Here is a 23797-nt window from a genome sequence, read left to right as displayed (position 1 = left end):
GTTACTAAAATGATTATGTCCATAACTATTAAAAAAATCAGCAAGAAAAAAGAAATTGAAAACATTCAGTAGGTTGTTCCCTCACTTACCCCTCCCGGTCATGTTCATGGGAAAAGTAGCTGCGATAAACAGATACTGAATGAGACTGAAACTCTTTAAAAAAAAAAAAAAAAGCCCAAACATTGCATGATAGTCTCTAAGCAGTTCCATCTGTCAAGCAGAAATTTTAGGCTAATAGCCTGTGGCGATCTCCCTCCGCAGTCCACTACCTGCCTTTGTCCTATTAAATCTCTTTATTCTTCTTAAAAAGAAGAGGGGGGGGAGGAAAAACCTTGTAGACCAAAATTATGAGTGATGAAACCCTAATTCTGACCGCCTCTCTTTGATGTTGAGCAGTGGGTTCTTATTTTTTAAAAAAAAGAGGGGGGGAGAGAAGGGAGAGGACAGTGCTAGGAGCAGATGACTTTTCATCTCTACTTCACCTTGCCACTGGGTCTGTGAGAGATTGGTTCATTGTCAAGGAGATTTTTTTTTTTACCCATGATTCCATATGGTATGGACCGGGCTACATGTTGCCCAACATGCCAGTGCAAATGTTTTCTCAATTAGGTGTCTTATCTCCCGTGAGTTAGCATCAGATGAAGCTTGCTGACAGCATAATGGCAGGGAAAACCTCCGACGGCTCCATCAAATGGCAGCTCTGCTACGACATCTCGGCCAGAACTTGGTGGATGGTGAGTTGGCAGCAGGGCTGCTTTTTTTTTTTCCTCCCTTTTCTGCTTTCCCTCCCTCTTTGACAAAATGTCCCAGACCTCACATTTATCAAATTAACATTTGATTTTTTTCACACTCTTCCATGGAGCAGCCTCACTCTTGTCCCACTTGTATGCTTTCCTCTCTGTAACAAGAGACCGTTAATGTGAACTACAGTTTCCACAGGGAAGCTTATTCAATTCTCTTTTAAAAAGTACACGGAGAAGTAGTTTGAAAAAGCCTGGTGCAGAGTAACTTGTCTCAGGCAGCTCCCTCAGGCTCTCAGCTTTGTTTTACTTTTATCTGCTGCTTTTCAAATATGGCATGTATGTGTATGTGTATTTTTGCCATGCAATATTTTCTGTAGAGGGGAGGGGGGAAGTTCAATACATTACAGAACAACCTGATTACAGTAAAACTCTGGGATGGTACATTTATGACACAGTGTAAAATCATCACGTGTGAGAGAAGTGTGTTTTGCAAAGCGTTGACTTTCATCTGAGACCCCAATCTAACTTTTCCCTCCATTTGTTTACGTTAGAACAGGTTACCATTCTGTTATGATCCCGAGCTATGTGTTATAGATCCCACATAATCTGGCTCGAGCTGCGTTTGGGCACAATTAAAGTTTTAATAAAGTTCCAGTGAGCTCCGCAGAACGAGTTAACTAGCATGTCATGGTCAGTCGGGCCAGACAACCTTTGACATCTTGAATCTATAAGAGGTATAGTGAGTTAGGAGGATGCACAATAGCCCATTGTAGCAGAAGATGCAAGTCCTGTTGTGATGAAGAGAGTCCTCAAATCATTACTGCCCTCGTTAGCGTGTTGTCCGTTAGGGATTAATTCGTTAGCAGTGCATTTTTAGTTTTCTGTAATTATTATTCTTGAGGCAAGCGTGAATTCTTCCAGTGAGAGAAAAAGTTCGCTGCCAGGACAATGAATGTATTATCCGTTCCTAACTGGACCGTGAACCTCAGCTCATTTCACATAGATATCAGTTAAAAAAGGACTGGCGAGTGGAATTACAAAACAAGGCATGATCAGTTTCATTGTATGATACGCTGAAACAAGTAGGGGGGTTTCCCTCCCCCTCATCTCCCTGTACCACTTTTGATATCATTTGGAAAGTTTAAGACCTCTGAGGACTTGAAAGACTTTTAAAAGTGAGATACGGAAGGTTTTTATTCTGCTCCTTGGTGGTGGCCATTGTGTGTATCATGTGGCTTGTGTTTAAAGGTGTTCAGGCTTTTGTGGGGGTTGTTTTGTTTTTGTGTTTTTAGTGTTTTGTTTTAACGTTTAATTTCTTAGCCATCCATTAGAGGTTTACCAGTGCTTGCCGTGAAACATTACATGAAGCTTTTGGTTAATTATAATAGTGGAAGAATAACCACTTTACTTATACTACTGATTTTCCAATTAGACTTTCTGCCAGAGAAAATGGGAGGGAAAGGGGAGGAAAAAATGGAATGTTTGCATGTTCAGTAACTGTTGACTATTCATTTGATTTTTTTTTTTAAGCTTGTAAAACTCCAGTAAATAACCCTATTGATTCTCAGCTATCATTTTCGAAGCAAAGTTGTAAACGGCATATTTTAACTAGGCACTTGATGTCACACTGTAATTTAAGCTTATTCTAATTCACTTGTCTATTTTATTAGTGTTCCTGTTTTATTGTTTATCACCTTCTTTTATGACAGGGTGTCAGTGTTTATTTTTTCATAAGTATCTTCAAATTCAGTTAGACAACTATTATCTCCCTTTGGAAAGTATTCCTGGAAAGTTGCTTTTCATTCACAATTATTTCACAGATGTTTTACTGCTGTGAATATAATATGTAAAAATGCTCGAAACATTTAGTAATGCACTTGACTAAAAATAAACAGTTTTACAACCACACATGCTGTTGTTTAGATTAAACATTGCAGAAAATTCTTCTTAAATGTGAACAGGTCACACCATTTATTTTCTAAATGAACAAACAAGAAAAAAAACCCAAAGAACCCCATAAAACAGTCTGTTTAAAAAGAAGTTGGGCTACATGAAAGAGACTTTATTTTAACTGAAATGAATAATTCAAGAACTTGTACAATAGATATGTTAGTTACAAATAATTTTAAGATGAGATTTCAATTATTGATGGGAGAATAACAGTTTTAGTATACCATCTGAGTCTATAATGTCTAGTATAATCAAAAGTACAGATGTATTAGTTATTTTTACTCCAAAACCTCCTCAGAGTTGCTACAATTGTTTAATCAAAAGTAAGCTACAAAGCAGATTTTAATGTTCTAAAGGCAAATAAAGCTTTTAAAATTACCTCATGCATCTTCTGGCTGCACAACAATCTCTGCTGCATAGTGCTAAACTTCAGTTTGGGTACTGCCAGCATACAAAGAGATGAGTGAATACCCCTTCCATCCATACGGACTCAGCTGCCAGCACTGGGATATGCAATTTTGCTTTTTAATGAATTGAAAACAATTTGTGTATCAAATGAGTGAGTTTGTTTTCTTTCTGGAGCAGGTTCTGAACAAGATTTTAAGCCACAGTCATCTACTGTATTGAAGTATTATGACCAACTTTAAAGGTTCTGTGTCCTTATGATGAAAAGACCTGTTATAATGAAAGAAAATGCTTTATAAAAAGCTGCGTGTAGTAATCTGTCTCTCAACCTCACGCTCTTTCACTCCAGTCTACATTATGTTTATAGCTAGATAGCTGGAGATAATGGCGATTGGTTGATGGGATGATTAGTAAAAATGAATAGATTTTATCTTTGGGTAAAGCAGCCTGCATTTTTAAAAAGAAATGGAGGCTTTATCATATGGAGTTCTGATGCTGACATTATCTTCTGTCATAAATAAGGCTATATTAATGCATCTCTAATAAATGCACTTTTCTATACTGCGGCTAGTATGTTCTCTGTAGCCAGCACATGGACTGGCTAATGAAATGTATCTTTTGTCCTAGTAAAACAAAAAATGTAAAGTTTTTGTTTTAACCTGAGTTATAAATGCTTCAAAGTATTTAAGTAAGGTTTATAGCATGGGTATATTTTAAGAATAATTACATTTGTCACAGCAAATCTTTTGAAATCCGATCCACTTCTCTTATGCTTTAATCATGCAAATCCAGAAATAGATATTAGTTTAGCTTTACTGTGTTGTGACATCTCTGGTTGAAAACGTTCACAAAAGTTTACAGAATTTCTTTTGATTTCGCCCCTCCCCCCCCTTTTCAAATCTCTTAAACAACATGCAATATATCAGAAGTTGGAAAAAATTGTGTAAATGAACATATTGGAAAAATGATAATGGAACTTTTTATTTAAATTTGATGCTGTCTGAAAGACACTACAAAATATTAATCAGACAAAAGTTCCACTGTTTTTGCAGTCTTGTTTGTAACAAATAGAAATTGCTGTACTTGTTTTATAAACATTTTGTTTTCAAAAACTCGCATATCCTAGCAAGTTGGTATGGTATGATGTTGGTGCATTTAATGAGGGAGCCACCTGTATAGTTCCTTTGTCTGTGATTTTTAAATGAACATATACCTAACTCTATATATGGGGAAAATTCTCATTTACAATATGTAACTATACTGTGTAAAGATACTGAGCCAAACTTACTCTCGGTTTACATCCGTGTAAATCTATAGTCACTGCATTGAAATGAATGGAGTGGCTCCAGATTTAGTCACCTGTGTGGCTGAGAGCAAAGTTTGACCCATTATCTATAATTTTATAGTCAAAATTGTATTAAAACACAAACCATTGTCCTCTTCCAAACTTCTCTAGAAAGATGCCTTATTAATAAATAAAAAGCCATTTCAGTGGAGCACATGTAAGACTTAACATGCAAACTATTGTCATTGTGACAGTTAAAATGGATCCTTCAACTCCAGTAATATTCCAAAATTAATTACAGGGTTTTTTATGTACAACTAAAAATAACGTATTTCAGTATCTCCTTTTATTTCTTTAGGTGCTACCATATTACAAATACAATTTTAAAAAACCCAATTCATGTAATGAACATGCTGGAATCATCTGAAAGTGGTCATTTTACTAACTTAAATGTTTTTAAAACATCAGTTCTTTGCTCTGCAGCTCTTGAAAATATTTTTCTTTCATGCCTTTACGCACAATTTTCTGTGCAAGTGATTAAAATTGTTCAGGTAATCTCTGCAGCAGCTAAAGCATAAAAATGGTCAAAATTAGTAGCAATTAGTAAATTAAGAATGCGTAAAATCCTCAATGTAAAGTATTACCACAGTGGGGAATGTAAACAGTAACATATTTAATGAGATGAAATAAAACATTTATTATCTGGAAACCCAATCATTCTTTAAAGATGAAAAAATATCTGTCCGCGTAAAAGCCTATAACTGCTTGTTATATGTGTTAAATGGATTCTAACTACCCTAACATGCTGTTGAGCTGTACTTGGCTTTCCTAATTTTAGCCTCCTGCAGAGAGTTTACTAAATAGCAAAAGATTTACATATATTAATACTTATCCTTGGCATGCCATTATGAAAATAACAAAATGGAAACAAAATAATATTGTATTAAAGATTTTCCTTACACAGTTTTGTAAAGTAATTTCTATGTAGTTGTAAACTCTTCAGCAGCTGCAGAAATATATTTAAAATACTATTTTTTTAAAAATGCCTGCCCCGTTAGTGTTTTCAGACGATTACCAACATGTAACTTATGCAATAATAATTTGCTTACATGCATACAATGCATCATTAGATATACTTCAGCTACTTGAAAGTCTCTTGGTTTTTTGTTATTCAACTGCTGTTTCTTTAATGTATATGAATTTGTCCTCCTTTATTTTCTGTTCTCTTTTTCCATCACCTGTCCTGAATATTGTCAGGAATGTTTCTAATTTAAAGCCAAAGGAGTTAGTGCCTGATTAGAAGACAGGAAATTGGAGGATTAAACTGTCTGGTTGAACTTCCTTTACTATCAGCACTCAGTAACTTACACTGGATGACAAACTCAGCAGGACAATTTCTACAATGTGTCATTACTTCTGTTTGTTTGAATTTTATTTTTTGTTAAAAAGCAGCAAAATGGGGGAAAGAGGCTGTTAGTGACACTAAGTCAATAGATCTGTGCAACATTGACATCCAGTAGTCTTAAAACATCATCAAGTCTGTATCAGTATCTTCATCCTTAGATCTGAGAGTTCATTCAATTTCATAATGTTGATGTATGTAATATAGATGTATTAAATGAACTTTAGCATGTAAACAACCAAGCAGCAGATAATGAAATACTTTCCGGGAGGAAAGAATGACGTTATTTTGGTAAGAGGAGAATGCATCACATTAACCCTTATTCAACCCTTTCCCCCTCAGAAACATTCAGGTTCACTGTAACATAATGGTATAGCCAGGCAACATCCTAAGGGAGGGATAGTGAGAAAAGCCAATTTATCTGGAAGACTTAACTCTGATTCCTAGTACTACCAACTGCGCCAGGAATCTCAAGTGTGATGGTTTAGTTCATAGCTTGCCAGGTGAGAACACTTCACAGAGCCATTGATAACAGACAGGGATATGGAGAGGAAGCATTTCTTCTTAACTTTATAGGCAAACCCATCTGCTCCATTGACTTCAGTAGAATTACTCTAGAGATGATCATGGCCCTCTATTACCAAGTTTACTGTAATACATGAAAATAGCAAATAATAATGTAGCGGGGGGGAAAGGGGGTAGGATCTCTCTCTTGTGGAGGATATCTAATAGTAGCTCTAAACTTAATCTGTGATGGACTTTGCGCCTCTCTGTGCTACCACTGTCCACCATCCTTGTACACTAAATACTATATTAAACTGGGATCCCAAATGCCAGTGAAGATTAGAGCACGCAGCTGAGTGGGAGGAAATGGGCACTGTCTGGTAACGGTAGGTCTGCGACTGTGATCCTGCAGGGGCTTACTTACAAAGGCAGTGGGACTACTCATGTTTAAAATTAAGCATGTGTATAAATCTCTGCAGGATTAGAACTTTAGACTGAGAAACTAGAAGAGTTGCCAGGAATGGTTGGGAACCGCCGATGTACATGGTGCTTTTTGGCTGCTTCCGAGACGTGTGGGGTTGAGTCCTCCAGCCGGACACCATGATTGATACTGAGAACAGGTGAAAACAGAAGTGGAAGGAAAGTATATTTTTAAAAGGCTTAGTTGGTAAAGATGGATCTGTTTCAATAAGAATATGAAAGATTCTGAATCTCTCTCTAATGAAACAGAAAATACTATGAACTATCATTTAATTTGCATAGAGAGGAGAATGGAAAGTTTATTGGTGTAAGCACAGAACTGAGAGTAAGGGATCTATGAGGTTTAACTCTAATACTGAATGATTTCCACTGTGGCTGTCAGCAACTCACCTCATCTCTCTCCGTCAGTGTCCAGATCTGTATTTATTTATTTTCCTAATGGCACTTATTTATTTTTTAAGATGTGAGGATAAAAGTTTTGCAATTCACTTTAAAGATGAATAGTGCTAAATGTTCATAACTGCACAAGGTCCTTTAAAGCAGATAAAATATTCTAACTGTAAATCAGTGCCTCAGACTGGGGAAAACATGATTTAGTTCACTAATATCTTTGGCCAAAATCTTTACGAAGGTACAACTCCCTTTAGCTTTACTGGGAGTCTTGGTGGACTTTGCATCTATTAGCAATTACAAAGCTCATTTGAAAATTTAAGTTCTTCATATAGGCAAATGCATGCACAAACACTGAGGCCCTGATCCTGCTTCCATTGAAATCAATGGCAAAACTCCCCTTGACCTCATTGGTGAAGAATCAGTCCTACATAATAAATGAGGCCAACCAGATTGGGACCCCACAGTGCCAGGCACTGTACAGATGCCCCAAAGCTGTGAACAAAAATTTACCATAATAAAAGTCACAGATCTGATTTCCATTTACTAGATTACTGAAAAGTAATTGAGTGATATACGAATTCATAGAAGAGAGAAAACAGATATATTGGCTAATGGAGTGGAATTCAAACCATTTGTAACATATAAACATATATTTTCCAGAGGGCTGCCAAACACAAACTTAACAATACAGCTAGAGATTTGTTAGAGTGTGGTATAGTACAGATGCCACATGTTTTGCAGACTTTTACTACCAATAATTACAAAGTCTTTGCTTTCAAAGGAAAACATGCTGCCCTCGATCCACACAATCAGCCCATATTTATTTCAAAACTCAAGTAGAATTGCACACATGGATTAAGGCTGTCAGTCAGAGCTGGGTAAAAATTGAAGGCTGTATGTAGCTTCATTGACTATGGCTAAAACAGGACTACTCAAAATACATCAGGGCATAGTTTGCCATTGATCAGAGCACACTTCTTACTTAAATCAATGGGAGTTTGGTTCAAAAAGATTTATGGTAAGATTCAGCCCCTAGCAAAGTGCTTCCACAATTTATATCTGTGGTATGTAAAGTAGAAATTATTTTGCCCAGAAAGAGATGGAGAAAATGAGCCAAATTTTGCACTCAGGTACATTTCCAATTGAATTCAGAGGAATTCTGCCTTATTAACACAGTTGTAACTAAATGCAGTATGTGGCCTAAAATGTATGTGTAAAGCAAATGTGAAGCAAAGGTGTTATATTTTCAAGGTTAGTATAACCGTAAATTTGGCCTAAACTACCTGTATAACTCTGTAACAAGCATACCTTATATGTTTCTTTAAAATCGAAACAAAACAAAAAACCACACCCTAATTCTCCAAGGAATTCTCTTCAAACAAAAGTGCAGTGCCTAGAGCTAAGTACTCATGCTCAAACCCCTACAACAATGAGCATTGCCCAGCCTGCAGGGGCAACCCTGCAATAACAAGTTTGCATGCATATGCAGCAAGGAAAATGTTTTGGTAAGATACAGATTTGTTCAAGTATGCAACTGGTTATTGAGGACATCAATGCATTTTCACAATTATTTTCTCATTCTTAAATACTAATATTGGTTCCATATTAGTAAAAAGCACTGAGTTTAAAAGAGAAGTTTTTTCTGTTAATATTTTGCTTAAATATACTTTTGAAATATTTGCTTTAAATAAAGAACTCCAAGGCTGCAGCGCCACGGAGGGTCTGATACCACGGTGCAGGGAAGTTAACATAGATTTGGAGAAGGAAACAGTTCTTCTCTGACCGCTATGGAATGCCTCATTAGGCATACTGTGCTGCTCTATTCCCAGAAGCGGAGCTTCTTAGTGAGCCCAGATTGATCGCCATCTGACAAATGAAGTTGGGGAGGGGTGAACTCCACTAAAAAGTCCTTGTTCAGAACAGGCTCTTTCCCAGGTGACTGGAAGCCAGCCAGTCAAGAATTTTAAGAGCCATCACTCAGCATCCTGGTGTCCTAACCAGGTTCTAGCTGGGTTAATTATATCCTGCCTACCTGGACTGTCAACTGAATACAGTAGTCTTCTTCACTTCCTGACCCAAACTATTGTGTAGAGTTGCTGTTCCGTGTTAAGCAACTGCTGTGTTCCATCGTTGACGTAGCTGCATTTCCGTGGTGATCCTGCTACATCCAACAACTACCTCCCAGGGATGCTGTGAAAGCTTAATTTAAAATGTGTAAAGCACTTTGAGATACTCAAATGAAAGCTGCTATTGAAGACAAAATGATTTTTTTATTGTCTTCCCGTCATTGCTGGCTAGAAAGCTGAAAAACTCTTTGCTCGTTCATCTTGGCATCACTCAGCACTTTTAATTACCCCAAATCCTAAACCTTGTCTGAGGTAGTTTACTTCCAGACACTTTCACCAAGGGCTTTTTGAATAAATTATTTCTACATGTGCATACGTGCACACACTCTCATTTTGATAGCCGTGACTTACAGAATTTCAGATTCCAGTATGATAGAGAGAAATCACTATCACAGTGCAAGGGGCCAAATTCTGATGTCATTTTCATTGATGCACATCTGGAGCAACTCCGTTGACTTCAGAGTTACACTAGTTTAAATGAGAGTAGAAACTGGCCTTATGCACTTCCATAGTGCTTAGACTCTGAGGATCTCAGAGCATTTACAAATATTCATTAAGTCTCACATCACCCATGTGAGGAAGATCACCAGCAATGTACCTATTTTACCGAAGGGGAGTTAGTTAAACTGACTCGGCCAGGGTCACACACAGACCAATTGCAAAGGTAAGAAGAGAAACCGGGCTATCTGATTTCTGAAACCTTGCTTTGACCATTTGTTTACATGCTTACTCTTAGGAACAGAGAGCACATGCATGTGTGATGTACACACAGTTTGCCTATAGTAAATTTTACCAAAAGTTTTCCTTTATCTTTCTGTCTGAAAACATAGGTTTGAAAGGGGAAAAAATGAAGGAAGGGGTACTTAAGACAGAGGTTTAAAGATGGATGGATTACCAAGGTGTCTGAGCTACCGCAGTTGACAGCAGCAAGCTTTCAAAAGCAATATACAGATACAGCTAAATCAAAAATGACTTTTAACTTTTGCTGTTGCTAATAGGTGTTTGCAGCTCTTATAAATCAAGGTACACATGAGCATCACAAGAGGACTTTTTGCTTCCTCTCTCTTCTTTTCCTATCAATATTCTTAAAAAATTCCCATCTCCACAATGCCAGTCTCTAATGAGTAGAGAACCGGATGAGATGTATATGTAAGGCAGATTATCCTACATGTCCCTACTGCGGGATTCTGACACAATCCACATTCACCTCTGCTGCTGTTGGCTCACATGTACTACACACACCCAGTGGCACTGTGGAGGCCGTTCCCTATTGTGATTTGAAACTATCCCTTCAGCAACCATGGTAAGGTAAATTCATCATTTATAAAGGCAGAGTATGACTACTCACATTCTGCCATATGTGATCAAGACAATGATTGCTGTAGACTTCGAGCACACACAAGAAATTCCCTTATGTTCAAATCTGTATGAACAGTTCCCAAAGAATTTAATAGAGAATAACTTTTCTATGAGTATTTTTGACTATCTTATATAATTTAATAGAAAGTTCTATTTCTGCTCTTGGATTCTCTAGGGTGGTTTTAAAAACCTATAGAAAAGACCTCAGTCTTTAGTAAATCCCGTAGGATTTTATAGTAATTGCTATAGAATCCTACTACATTTCTGTAGATCCCTGTTGTTCTCATCCATATTCAATTCTATAGTGCTATTCCATGTGGAAATATGGGGATGTCCATTCTCCAGGTGACTAGCAAGGAAACAAAAGCGGTATAGTCGTAAATTAGTGGGGTTGCCCCATGGTGAAAACCTCAGACCTGTCTGCCAGTGAGAGGTGCTTATCCCTGCCATTGATTTCTGCTATAGAAGAACAAAGCTGAAGAAGACAAAGAAAATGGCCAATGAAAGCCCAGTGATTCAACGACTTTCCCTGGCAGGTAGAGAGAAAGGATTCGAGCTAGAGGCTCCCTTTTCTGTCATTGTGGTGACTGATGGTCAGGAGATCACACTTGCTGCACTTTGGTGATAGGGGGTGAGGATAAGGGCAACCTTTCATCTCTTACTCCACATTACTTCTAGGTCAACTTATTTTCTACTAAAAATCCAGGCCTCTAACAATCAGACTGCCAAGCTCCTTGGTCCTCCACCCTCTGGAGCACCACACAGTTGAATGACATTGGTTTACAGCAGGAGTTAACTTCTTGCTTCACACTCACACGTGAGGGTTTGAAAGGGCTTGAAATTGAAGATGAGGAGCTCACTGGTGTGAAGTCTCTATACTGGGGCCAATCCACAAATTGAAGCCAGGGAGCTCTTTTATTGACTGAGAAAAGAGAGGCCACTCACATAACTCTGTGGCTTTTCTCTGTTTGTCAGTCTGTCCATAATGAGAGAATTTTTGAACACCACATCTGATCCATTCCAGCATTTTCAGGGAGTGATATAAGCTTTGCTGGGCAGAGCCCTATTGCTTTTGGTGAAAATTAGAAAACTGGAAAAGCCTGATTTCAGCTGGAGCAAGTGAAAGGAAAATGTCTCCCATTAGATATACAGTTTGGCCTACATAAGAAAGAGTGTGCAATCTTCTAGTTATTTGTTTTATGGAATTCCCCGTGGTCTACCAGCCATTTTCCAGAAATTCAAGAATCAGCTCAGTTCACTGTAGGTGGCACAGCAGAAGTGGGACTGTATGAGAACCTTAAATGTGGACAGGATAAAGGATTTGGCGATAGGGTCAGGGAGGTCATATTGTGCAAAAACAGGCTGTGTGGAAGCAGGCATGGAGGTGGCAGTGGTAAGCATGTAGATGAAGGTAAGAATATGGGCAGAGTGGAGGCAATGAAGTTTGACCAGGAAGGGTAAGTGGGGAGGGGCAGAGCTATAGAGTCTTGAGCATGGTGACAGGAAGCTTAAATTTGAGGTAAACATCTGCTCGTGTGCCTTGGATTGAAACACCTGTCCAAGCGTGTGTTGGCCTGCCCGTGAAAAGCCCCTTAGTCCCAGTGAGTTTTGTGAATGTAAACTCTAACGTGTGTGTACGAGCAGGTATAAGACTGTCTAATGAGCATGAGCACATTTTAGAAAGATGAAGTTTGCATCTGCAAGTTGTAGGTGGTTGGGACACTAGCCTAGGACGTGGGGGTTCAATTCCCTGCTCCACCACAGATTTCCTGTATGACCGTGGGCAAGTCACATAGCCGTTCCATGCCTGAGTTCTCCATTTGTAAAATAGGGATAATAGCACTTCCCTACCTCACAGGGATGGTGTGAGGATTAAAATTTTAGATTGTGAAGTGCTTTGAGATATACCGATGAAAAGTGCTATATAAGAGGTTTTATTATGTGTGTGCGTTCTCACAAATGGCGACACAGTGTAATTCTATTGACTTCAGTGGAATTCCTCTAGATTTACCACTTTAACCTCTCCATGCCTCAGCTTCCCCATCTGAACAATAGGGATAATAAAACTTATCTTCGTGGGGGGTGTTTTAAGGCTTAATTAATGTTTGTGAAGGGCTTCTAGATCATCTGATGAAGGGTGCTATAAATGACACATTTTGTGTATGAGAGAGAATATACTTAATGTTTTCATACAATTACAGAAGTTAAACATGGAAAAGACCTAAATGGTTATGTAGTCTCAGTTTGTCTCATGATTGTCTCAGTTTTTACTGTGTATTTATTGCAGATTTTATTTTATTTGGCCTATAAGCCAAATGCTATAGGTTACTCATATAGCATATGCTTCTTTCACTCTTAGCACAAGTTAAAACAATATGAGTTGTTCACTGAATTATCATTCTCAAAAGTTACATGAAGATACTGTAGTAAAACTTGATTTAAAAAGCCTAAAATGATAGGCATGCTTACCACATGCCTCCAGACAAAAAATGCTTTGTGCATTTTTCTTTCTGCTCAGAATGTGTGTGTCACTATTCTAAATAAAACAGGACAGTTTTGTAAATTGATGGGATCGCTAGGCTTTCATTTAAAAAGAATAATTATTGGATTAATCTTTGACTTACGCTCATGAAGAAACAAATATGTACTTTAAAAAGATATTCAGTATATACTATACCTATTTACTTGTGTGTGTCTCTATATAAGATTGATATTAGAATAGTATTAGCAAAGTCTGTAATTATTAATCAATTCAGTTATTCATATATTGGCTGAAATGAATGGCTTTGCATGGCAGTCACTGTGCAATTTTATATTTTCATTGCATTGAATGAAGGTTTATTTATCCCATGAGCAATGTTGGAATTCATGACCAAGTTCAGTTTGTCCCAGTTGTTTTCTCCTCAACTATTATTTTATTCCGTAAGGCTCTCTTACTGTTGATACTTTAGAAGGGAAGTTGCACTCTACCTTTTGCATCAGAGTCTGTCGGCCTGCATATGCAGGATTTGCATCTGTGCAAGGTGCTTTCTCTGCTTGGTTTTAATTAGAAACCAGGTGGTAAAACCAGGGGAAAAGATTTGTAAAGATCTGAAAATGTCTGAAGTGAAATGGCTTGTATCACTGTATTAGTCATGAGGCAGAAGAGGAGGAATGTTGACATGATTCAAAAGTAACATTGTTGAGTCAATGAAGACGTGAGAAACACTTGCTAAACTAAATGAGCTCTGCAGTTTGGTGCACATTTATGTAATCCCATTCATTGATGCTTCAAACAATTTGTGGAAACAAAAATAGAAACAAACCCATTAAAAAAAAATGGTGTGAACTATTTATTTCTTATTTTTAAAAACTGCTGCAATTCAGCTGCCATATTTCATGCCTGACATGGGATAAGAAGTGAGCACAACATTTTTTCACAGTATAATTCTATGCATTTCCCCAGTTGGTGACAAGTGACCTTTGAACTTTTGGTTTTTGGGGTTGATCTAAAAAGGGCCCCTCCTCCTTTATGCACAAATGTAGTTATGAAAAGGAGTTTTGATGCACTATACCTCCCCATAGCATCTACAGTGGCTGTTTTTAGATGATAACTGAGCACTTTTTCCTACCAAAGTATGGAATGAGGTGTACGTAAAATGGAAAATACTGTAGTTTGAGTGTCTCTTGCAGAATAAAATAAAATGAGTATAACCATACACTCATTTTGTAATACTATTTTGTGACTGATTTTTCTCAGTATTGGAGTTTGGGAAGGGTCTTTTTTTATAGTCACTTTTCGCTATGTTAGCTCCCTATATGCACCTCTGACATTTACTCATCTAGCCTGTATCTTTACCTTTGTGCCATTATATTTGTTGCTGTCTTACTCAGTTAAGAAGTACAAGTAGCTGCAGTCCCAGACTGGATCATTACTCCAGATTTGAGGTTAATCAACTGCAAATTCTATTAGCTTCATACAGAGTGAAAATAAAGAACAGACTGTCTTGCATGTGAGCCAGAAGTCAGGTGCAGCACAATAAAGCTAGCCTTCAGGTATAGGTGTTTGTTTTTTTCCCCTTTCAAAGGAACTGTTAGGGTTTCCTCCCCACTCCGACACTCTAGGGTACAGATGTGGGGACCTACATGAAAGACCCCCTAAGCTTATTTCTACCAGCTATAGGTTAAAAACTTCCCCAAGGCACAAATCCTTCCCTGTCCTTGGACGAGTACTGAGTTAGACAAAGATTCAGGAAAAGGACCACTTGGAGTTCCTGTTTCCCCAAAATATTCCCCCAAGCCTCATCACCCCCTTTCCTGGGGAGGCTTGAGAATAATCTACCAACCAGATAGGTAAACAAGGTGAGTACAGACCAGACCCTTGGGTTTTTAGAACACTAAAAACCAATCGGAGTCTTAAAAAACAAAACTTTATTATAAAGAAAAAAAAGTAAAAGAAACACCTGTGTAAAATCAGGATGGAAGGTCATTTTACAGGGTAATAAGATTTAAAACATAGAGGATTCCCCTCTAGGCAAAACTTCAAAGTTACAAAAAACATAAATAAACCTCCCTCTTATCATAAAAAAAATTCACAAGCTAAAACAAAAGATACTCTAATGCATTTCCTTGCTATTACTTACTATTTTTTAAGTTTAGATGTATCATTCAGTAGGAGCTGGATTACTTGCTTGGTCTCTCTCTTTGTCTCCGGAGAGAACACACAAAACCCAAACCAAAAACCTTCCCCCACAGATTTGAAGTATCTTCTCCCCTTATTGGTCCTTTTGGTCAGGTGCCAACCAGGTTATCTGAGCATCTTAACCCTTTACAGTTAAAGGAGGGATTTTATGCTACCTTTAGCTGTATGTTTATAACAGGAACATTCCCAAAAGATAAGGGGATAAGGATCAAATGAAAAAAGGGTTTTCAGGGAAGCTTTGTAGAAGCCCAAATCTCTTAAACATATTTCCTTTTCCAGTGACCAATCTGAGTTCTTTCTAGCATTTTATCTCCGCCCCACTGACCCTGTTCTGAAAACTATGGAAAGCTGCTATTGAGGATTTTATTCACAGATGTGACATCCTCTATCCACTTGATTGTTCCAGTAACTTTCAATATTGCTTAAAGAAATATCAAAGTGCAGCTGTCTGTACTGTACTGTAAAGAAATGCAGCTTTTGTGACCGAAATCCTATTTATTCAGGCCCCAGTCCTGCAAACACTCATACAGTGCTTACTGTTACTCAAGTGAGTACTTCCACTGACTTCAATGAGGCTGCCCACACATGCAAAGTTAAGCACAAAAGTGCTTGCAGGATCCAGGCCTAAATACCTTTCTGCTGCTTTTATTTTCTTAGTGTCTAAATAGCACCTATTCTTTTTGCCATTAGTTGGTTTCTCATTAGTATATTGTCTTGAATAGCAGTTTATATTTTTGTGTTACCTTGGTTTGTTTTTGAACAATGGCCCTCTTATTTGCACATGTAGTAAAATTTATTCATTCAAAAAAAAAAAAAAAACCACACACCTGTAGTTAAAGCTGCAGTAGTCTGAAAATGATGCATCTGACACCCCTAGTTTCTCAGTCACAGCTATTGAGACAAAATCTTTGCTATTAAAATTGAAAAAGGTATAAAAGTTTGATTAAAATTAATACATTTGATACATTGTATCATTGTACATTAATACATATGCATTGTTTACTGGCCTCTTTCCTGCTGCAAATTGAGAAATTCACATTAAAATGACATTACTTAAATCATTTTGATGTGACCCTGATTTTTCTTCTCCCCCCCCAAATTTTATCTGTGTAATCAGTCTCTAGGTATACAATGAAACAAATATTTTTTGCTAGATAATCACTTGGGTCCCACTATAAAGGGTTAGGAAAAATATTGCCACCATTGAAACAAAAGATTAAATAATCCAGTCTCTGGGAACTATAAACTAACAATCGCGATCACAAATAGGCCCTTTCTAATTATAGTTTGTGGTGGAATGAAAGATGCAATTGTCTGGAAGTGATGAATATGGGATCCATGCTGGCTTAAAGGTCAAAGGTCATTTTATGCAAAGGTCCCTTTCTCTCTGGCACTGCTTCCTTTGTATAGCATAGTTTGGCAGCTATCTCTTTGCACTTCGGCTACCTGCCAATGCAGCTGGTACTGTGCAACTGTCTGGTACAGCCTACAAAGCATCACTCAGCAACCAGCAGCTCTGCATGGGGCCCCTTTTCTAGGATGACAAAGAAAGATGGGCTATGCATTCTGCCATCTCTGCCCATTAAAGGGACTCTTAAATTGCATTACTACAAGTTATTGTTAATTATGTAGTAGTCTCTGGATCTCTATGATCCTTTTAGGGGATGATAATCTTTGCTCTATGCGATCAGTAGAAGTATTCAAGGGGGGAAGATCTTTATTTGTGGGATAAAATGTAATGTAAGTACTAATGTAGTAAGTCACTCAGGCATAACCATATAACTGAAACCCTCATTTTGATTATCTGCCTCATAGGTTAGTAGCATATGCAACAAATAAATCAACTGAACCAAGCAGATCTCTGGTGAAGTCATATCCGTACAACTTCACAATTCATGTTATAGTTAGGGTTGAGAAAGCGTGTTTGTTGTCAACCGTTTATCCTGAGAGCTTTGTAAAACTGATTTTCATAATGTGCTGTGAGCTGAAACTGAGATTTAACAAAATGAAGCTGCTAGTTAGGACTTGGTTTCATTCTGCTTTCGCGTAACAAAAAATAAAAAACTTAAAAATTAAGTTTAGAAGCCATTTAGAGTGTAACCAGTGTTCCCTTGTGGGGTTTTGAAAAGAAAATGGCAGCATTACACGTGGAATTCTATATACTTTTTTCTCATGGTTCATTTTGTTTCCCTGTATCGTTTCTTCAACAAACATCTTTATTGTGACCAGTTGCAAGGAAAATCTTGGTCTCCCTCAGTGTTTGACTTCTGTTTGTTTTCCCTGTAAATATCTGGAGTGTGTTATCTAGTTCAGCCGTGGGACAAAAAAATATGACTCCTGTGTCGGGGGTCAAGTCAACAGGCCTGATTCTGATGGATATTTTCCAACCATTGTGATTCCAGTGACTACAGCTGAGTTATTCCAGATATTTACTGGTGCAAGAAAGATCACAATCAGTCATAATGAGATGTACAGATGATTTAGCACATAGATCCTAGTCATTTTAACTCAGTTGGTGTTAACTGGCATAGCTCCTTTGAAGTCCCTGGAGCCACACTGATGTTCACCAACTGAATTTCTAGCCCCCGCTTTTTCCAAAGTCTAAAAAAAAAAGTATCCTGGAAAAGAAAATACATGGAATTTGCTTGTTTACGACTTTTTTTTCTGCTCTCTCTCTGCACTATTTATGATCTTTCACAAGCCTCCTGTATAGCTGGCAAGTTTCCTGAGTTGTGCACCAGATTCTAGAATGGGAAACAACACCAGCTTTACATAACACCATTGCAAGAGTTACAGCCTGTAGAACCACTCTTATTTCCTCTTTTGTTCAAATTACACGAAAATCCGAGAGATGTGGCATACAATAGGAGGAGAGGAGAACCGCTTGTCTTCAGTTTCTACAGTTCCTCCTTGTGTCTAATATTCCATTTCTTGCATTGTTCCAATATCAGTTATTTGAAATAGTTATATATAATTTAACATTATACAAAAGTATTGTCATATCAAACATAGTGAAATGGATTCCAAAAACACCATCTGGTATTTGGGAATGCACTGTGAGTTGGGAACGTGAGAAGAGATATTCTTTGCCACTTTGCTTGGGACCCAGCCATTAGCAGTGTAATTGCCAAGAAAAGGTGACAGGCTTCAGGCTTAATGCAAGTGAGGGGTTTTTTTTTTCCCCCTTCTCCCTCCTATTAACTCTATGAATCCTAAAGTAGATGCAAAAGGCCCTCTAACGGCGTCACAATTTTGAAAAACAATAAGCTTCCTTAAATTAAAAGGCGGAGGGGGGAAGAAAACAACTATTGGGTTTTTGTAAGAAGAGTAGAATTAGTGAAAGCAAAATAAGCTTTTTAGGAGGAGGAAAGAAATCGAGACATTTATGCTTCAAAGCTGTGGCGCACTGTAAAGAATTTTTCTCATAAGAAGTAGATTTGCAATGATTAGAGTTTTCCACGCTTTATCCAAAAGCTCATTTCAAAGCCATCATCACTTTCTTCTAATCCACCCAAAATTGCAAAACCCGTATTGTGAAGGTCATTTGTGGCCATTCTGTTTTATTTCATGTAGTATCTAGTCTTCCTCTGTCTCTCGCATTCTTCCTCTTGTTCCCCACCCTGTTTAGTGGAGGAGGCAGGAAGGAAAAAGTTGATAAACCTTTGTAAATTCTCAGATTGCTTGCTGAGGCCATATTCTGGCATGTAACCCTCAAAGGGATGTGTAAAGTCCAGTTTTTATGATTTCTCACTGATATCCTGGGACAGATCCTTGGCAAGTGTAAAGCCAACGAATTAGACTGATTTTTCCCAACTGAGGATCTGACAGTGTGAGACCAGATCAATCGTAACAGGTGTAGGGGACAGGGAAGGAAAGGTGATATTTGCATATGGATCGAAGTCTGTATCATATCTGTAAGCAGGCAACAAAACTTTGTAGCAGAGGATGAAAATAAGAGAACAGCAAAAGGAATGTAGGAATCTTTCTCTGTCTTTGTTCCCTTTAACTTGTGAAATACTGCTTTATATCAGTCCTGAACTTAAAAAAAAAGAAAAAAAGCCACACTGATTTGTTTCAGTATGTCACAAACTGTGATGCTACAATAAGTCTGCTATTAAATTACACAAAATAAAATGATTTCTGGTGGGTGTATCTAATGTTTGCCAGATTAGACGGAGTGAAAGTTAACCCTCTTAGTCCAGCTCTTGTTTTTAAATATTTGTCTTTAACAGACATTTGTGTGTGCCGTGAAGGGGCACAGAAAAGTCCTTTGCTATCTGTCAATGTACATACACGTGCAAAGTTCTTACAGTCTCAGTACCAGAATCAGGTAAAATGTTAGTCACTGTAAGTTATTTTCAATTACATTTAAACAAGTTTGTTAGTTTGAGAAAATGCCAGGCAGTCCTTGTGATTTTTTTTTTAATTAAATTATACTGCAAACATGATACACCTCCCGGTCTAAAACTTTCTGCATGTAATGCAGACTTTCAGTGAGGAGTGTGAAAATTCAGTGTAAAGGAGGTGGCGGCAGTTCAGCATACACCAAATAGCTTGGGGGGAAGGAGCATGGGGCTGTGAGCCCAGACTTCCCATGCCTCCCACTGACCTGCCTTCATAAAACTTTGCCCTTTTGCAGTGCACTTTACAAACATTACTGAATTAGGTCTCACCACACGCTGAGAGGTGTGCAAACAAGCCAGACTTTTCACGTAGGGCCTGATCCAAAGCCTGTCAAAGTCAATGGGAGTCCCTCTTGACTTAAATGGGCTTTGAATCAGGTCCTAATTTTCCCAAGCCCTACTCCACTTTTGATACCATGTTCTCTTGAATGCACTGAAGTTATCACAATGAGGACTAGGATTCTTGTGATGGGGTTTGTTTAGCTAGTGAGTCAGAGTCAGGTGTATTTGGCATTTAAAACCCTACTAACTAATAACCCAACGTTGTACGACCTGGCAACTAAGAAGGAGGATATGTATCTGGCTCATGCTAAAAATAAGGCATTACTTTTCTCAGCAGAAATCACTTTTAGTTTAATAATAATAATTTTTCCTTATCTGTAATAGTTAATTTTAAAACCATATAAGAGTAAGTCTGTCAACACAGAAATTTAATGAAGTTTAGACAGGGGGTAAATTGGGTCATGATTACTGAGCCCAATCCCCAGGAAACTGAGTTTGAATTTTATCACTTAGGTTTTTCTTGATAATAAGCCAAACAGAAATACTGAGCTGCTCTGAATCTGGTTCAGCTTCTGATACGCAAAGAAGCTTTGCTTTCCACACCCAGTTCTGCTTGCAGCATTGCTGTGAGGTAAGTATTATATGGATTCTACAGATGCAGAAACCAAGGTCATACAGGTTTCAGAGGGGTAGTCTATATCAGTAAAAACCAGGAGGAGTCCTTGTGGCACCTTCATCAGTGGGTTATATCCCACGAAAGCTTATGCACAAATAAGTGTGTTAGTCTCTAAGGTACCACAAGGACTCCTCGTTGTTTTTAAGGTCATAGAGTCAATTTAGTGGCAGAGCCATGAACAGAATGCAAGAGACCTGACTCCCAGTCCCCTGCTCTAATCAAACCCCACTGAAAAAAAATCTTTTCCAAATCCAATATTTAGAAAGACACATTCTTATATGGCAAAAAGAAAGGGAGTACTTGTGGCACCTTAGAGACTAACAAATTTATTTGAGCATAAGCTTTCGTGAGCTACAGCTCACTTCATCGGATGCATTCAGTGGAAAATACAGTGGGAGATTTTATATACACAGAGTACATGAAACAATGGGTGTTACCATACACACTGTAACAAGAGTGATCAGGTAAGGTGAGCTATTACCAGCAGGAGAACTCTATATAAGAGCTAGGGAATATTAATAATAATAAAATACAATACTTATATTACAGTCCTGCCTATAACAGAAATAGCACTGGGTATCTAACTGTTTCTTTGTTTTTCTTCTTATCAAGGAATAAACTTAGGTCTCCAATGTTAAAAAATAAATAAATCAACAACAAACTGTCCAGAGGTGTATTCAGTAAATTAATATTACTAGAGATGTTTAGAGTCACTGCAGAGCAACCAGAATGTACATGAAATAATAAATGCTTTATGAATAACAGTAATAGTACTTCTACACAACACAATTATCCCTCCCTCCCCAATACACAGGGAGGAATGTAGTAAAACATTCAGTAGTTTAGAGGTGTCAAAATAGTTTGCAGAAGCTAATTTACTCTTTGCATTTAGCCCCTTTTTCTGCCTCCGAGCATTTTCTTGAATTTGTTTGTTTGAAATTGCTGGAATTGTGTGTGTGTGTAGATTGGGAGTTGGGGGCGTTTTTTACTCGGTGAATTGAACGTGAACACTTAAACACAAGTGGTCAAAACCAAACCTGTGCTGGTTAGTTGGGAATAGTCATGTCACATGGAATTTTTTCTGTTCCATCATTGAATGAACATACCTCATATAGGTCCTGATCCAGCAAAAACTTACAGTAGGTAACATTAAAGTACTCAGGTGAGTACTCCCATTAAAGCCAATGGGGCTTCTGATACTGCGTAAGGCTAAATGTGTGCCTAAGATTTTGCAGGATTGGGGCCATAACTGAGAGGAGAGCTTGAAGAAGCCTCTAGGCTTTTGAATGTCTCAGGGAGAAGTAGTGAGAGGAGTATTAAGGGAATTTTAACCTTTTTTGGGAAATATAACCCTTGCCCAAGGAATCACTCCTGGAGTCAACAGGCTACTGTCACATTAGTTGGCTGGGTGCATGCTTTTAAATTTAAATCTTTCCCCGGCACGGCCCTGTTCTTGAAGGTTGTGGTCAGATCGTTGTTTGACTCATGTAATTGCCTGCGTGCCAGGGCTCTGGCAAGGGGCTTGGAAGGAACATTTCCCCTCCCCGACCCCCCCTTGCTGTGCATTCGTGGAACTCAAATTTGGTAATTAGAGTTGTGGTGGAAAGCTGTCATAAAAGAAGCAGGGGCGTATCAAAAGAGAGAATTCATTTTCAAATCTGAGCGAATGCTTTCATTGTGATACTCAGCTAGTTCTAGTAGCTGGCCTCTTTCATGCTAAAAAGAGCCTGCCACACAATGAAACTTAGAAGTGTTAGATTTTCCTGTTAAATAACTGTCTTCTTTGTCTTAGACGCCATATACTTTCCCTTCCTGGTGTGTATGTCTACCGTTTGGTTTGGTTTTCCTGTGATATAATGAGGGATTGTAAAAGTACAGTCACAAGTAGTTTTGAATTAAAAATATTAAAAACATTATTACCTGCCCTACCCCCATGCCATACCTCTCTTCCTTTTCCTCCTGTTTTGATGGCAGTCAGATAATGCAGATGCCAAGCAGTAGAAGATATTTTTAAGCAGTAGCATCTGGCTTCTTGGCAGACTCCACAGGCAGTTGGGTTGGTTGTTTTGGAGTTGCCTCTGGGTCTGTCACATGTTTTGGCATCTGATTAATTGTCTGGGCCGCCTTGTCTTGTTGGACATATTTTTTCTTTGACTCACCTCTGATTCTGAATTGTCTTTATTTTCCTTTGCCAGTGAACAACAACTTTAGCAGATCCTGGATTTGTTTATATAAAAATATTCTTATTTACTCCATTCCTAGTGTATGACTCAGAAATCTCGTAACTGCCCAAATCTCACCACCAAAGGCAGACTGGATCGCTGAGAATGCTGCTTACTTGGTATTCAGGTCTTTGTCTGATAATGAACATTGTCCTGCCCAGATACTTTTCTGAGACATAAACTGTTCCAAGGGGGGGGGTAACTTTCCTGTACATTTCCAAGGAGAGGCATCTCAAAAACAAATAGAACCAATAAGACAATTTCTCCTGGTAGATCCTGTGTGTGCGTGCGCTACTTTTTTTTAATTTTTATTTTTGTGTTTTGCTTTCAAAGATTCACGTTGAGGAATTCCCGCAATGTCTGGAAAAAAATGCGGCTTGAATTATTAGCCCTACTACAGCACATGCACCATAAAACTATAACTGGCAATGGCAGAAATGCTACGTATCTGTGGTGTTTGTTTCACTGTCTGATTTCTTAGCATGGTGGATCTTGGACTTGGAAGCCAGTCATGCCTTCAAACAAAACTGCCTGCCTCCCTTCCCACCCCGCCCCCAGATGATTCGTTGAGGAGGTTTTCTTAGCATGACCTGCTGCAGCCAGCCAAGCTAACCCAGAATTTTTACGACTGTCAGGACACTGAGGCTGACAGAAACAGGTGGGCTCACAGCAGGGAACAGAAGCAAAAGCCCAGCACAAGTTATGATTTTTTTTTTAGGTGGCCAAACTAAATCTAATTAAACCAAAGCATGTTTAAATAAGCTTCATTTAATGTGCACTTCATATAGCTTCCCTATTAATAGCTCCTTTTTTATTAGTGCTGTCATTTCTTTGACTCCTGGGAGCTCAGTGAATTATCTGTTGGGGGGATTTGGGGGGCAGGGGT

General features: G+C 38.2%; 1 protein-coding gene across 2 annotated transcripts in view; it reads left to right on the top strand.

The window, feature by feature from the left end:
• The first annotated feature begins 622 nt into the window (after window positions 1-622).
• Window positions 623-23797, top strand: part of NFIA (nuclear factor I A) — a 464567-nt gene continuing 441392 nt past the window's right edge. For both annotated transcript variants that reach the window (XM_084637844.1, XM_084637843.1), the window contains exon 1: window positions 623-734. In XM_084637844.1, the coding sequence (XP_084493970.1) occupies window positions 639-734 (96 nt within the window). In that variant the 5' untranslated portion in view covers window positions 623-638. The remainder of the gene's footprint in view (window positions 735-23797) is intronic.

Source organism: Lepidochelys olivacea (assembly GCF_965140295.1).
Source record: "Lepidochelys olivacea isolate rLepOli2 genome assembly, chromosome: 8".
Taxonomy (NCBI): Eukaryota; Metazoa; Chordata; order Testudines; family Cheloniidae; genus Lepidochelys; species Lepidochelys olivacea.
Note: the sequence above shows the minus strand (reverse complement) of the source record. Positions and strands in the feature narration are given on the sequence as shown.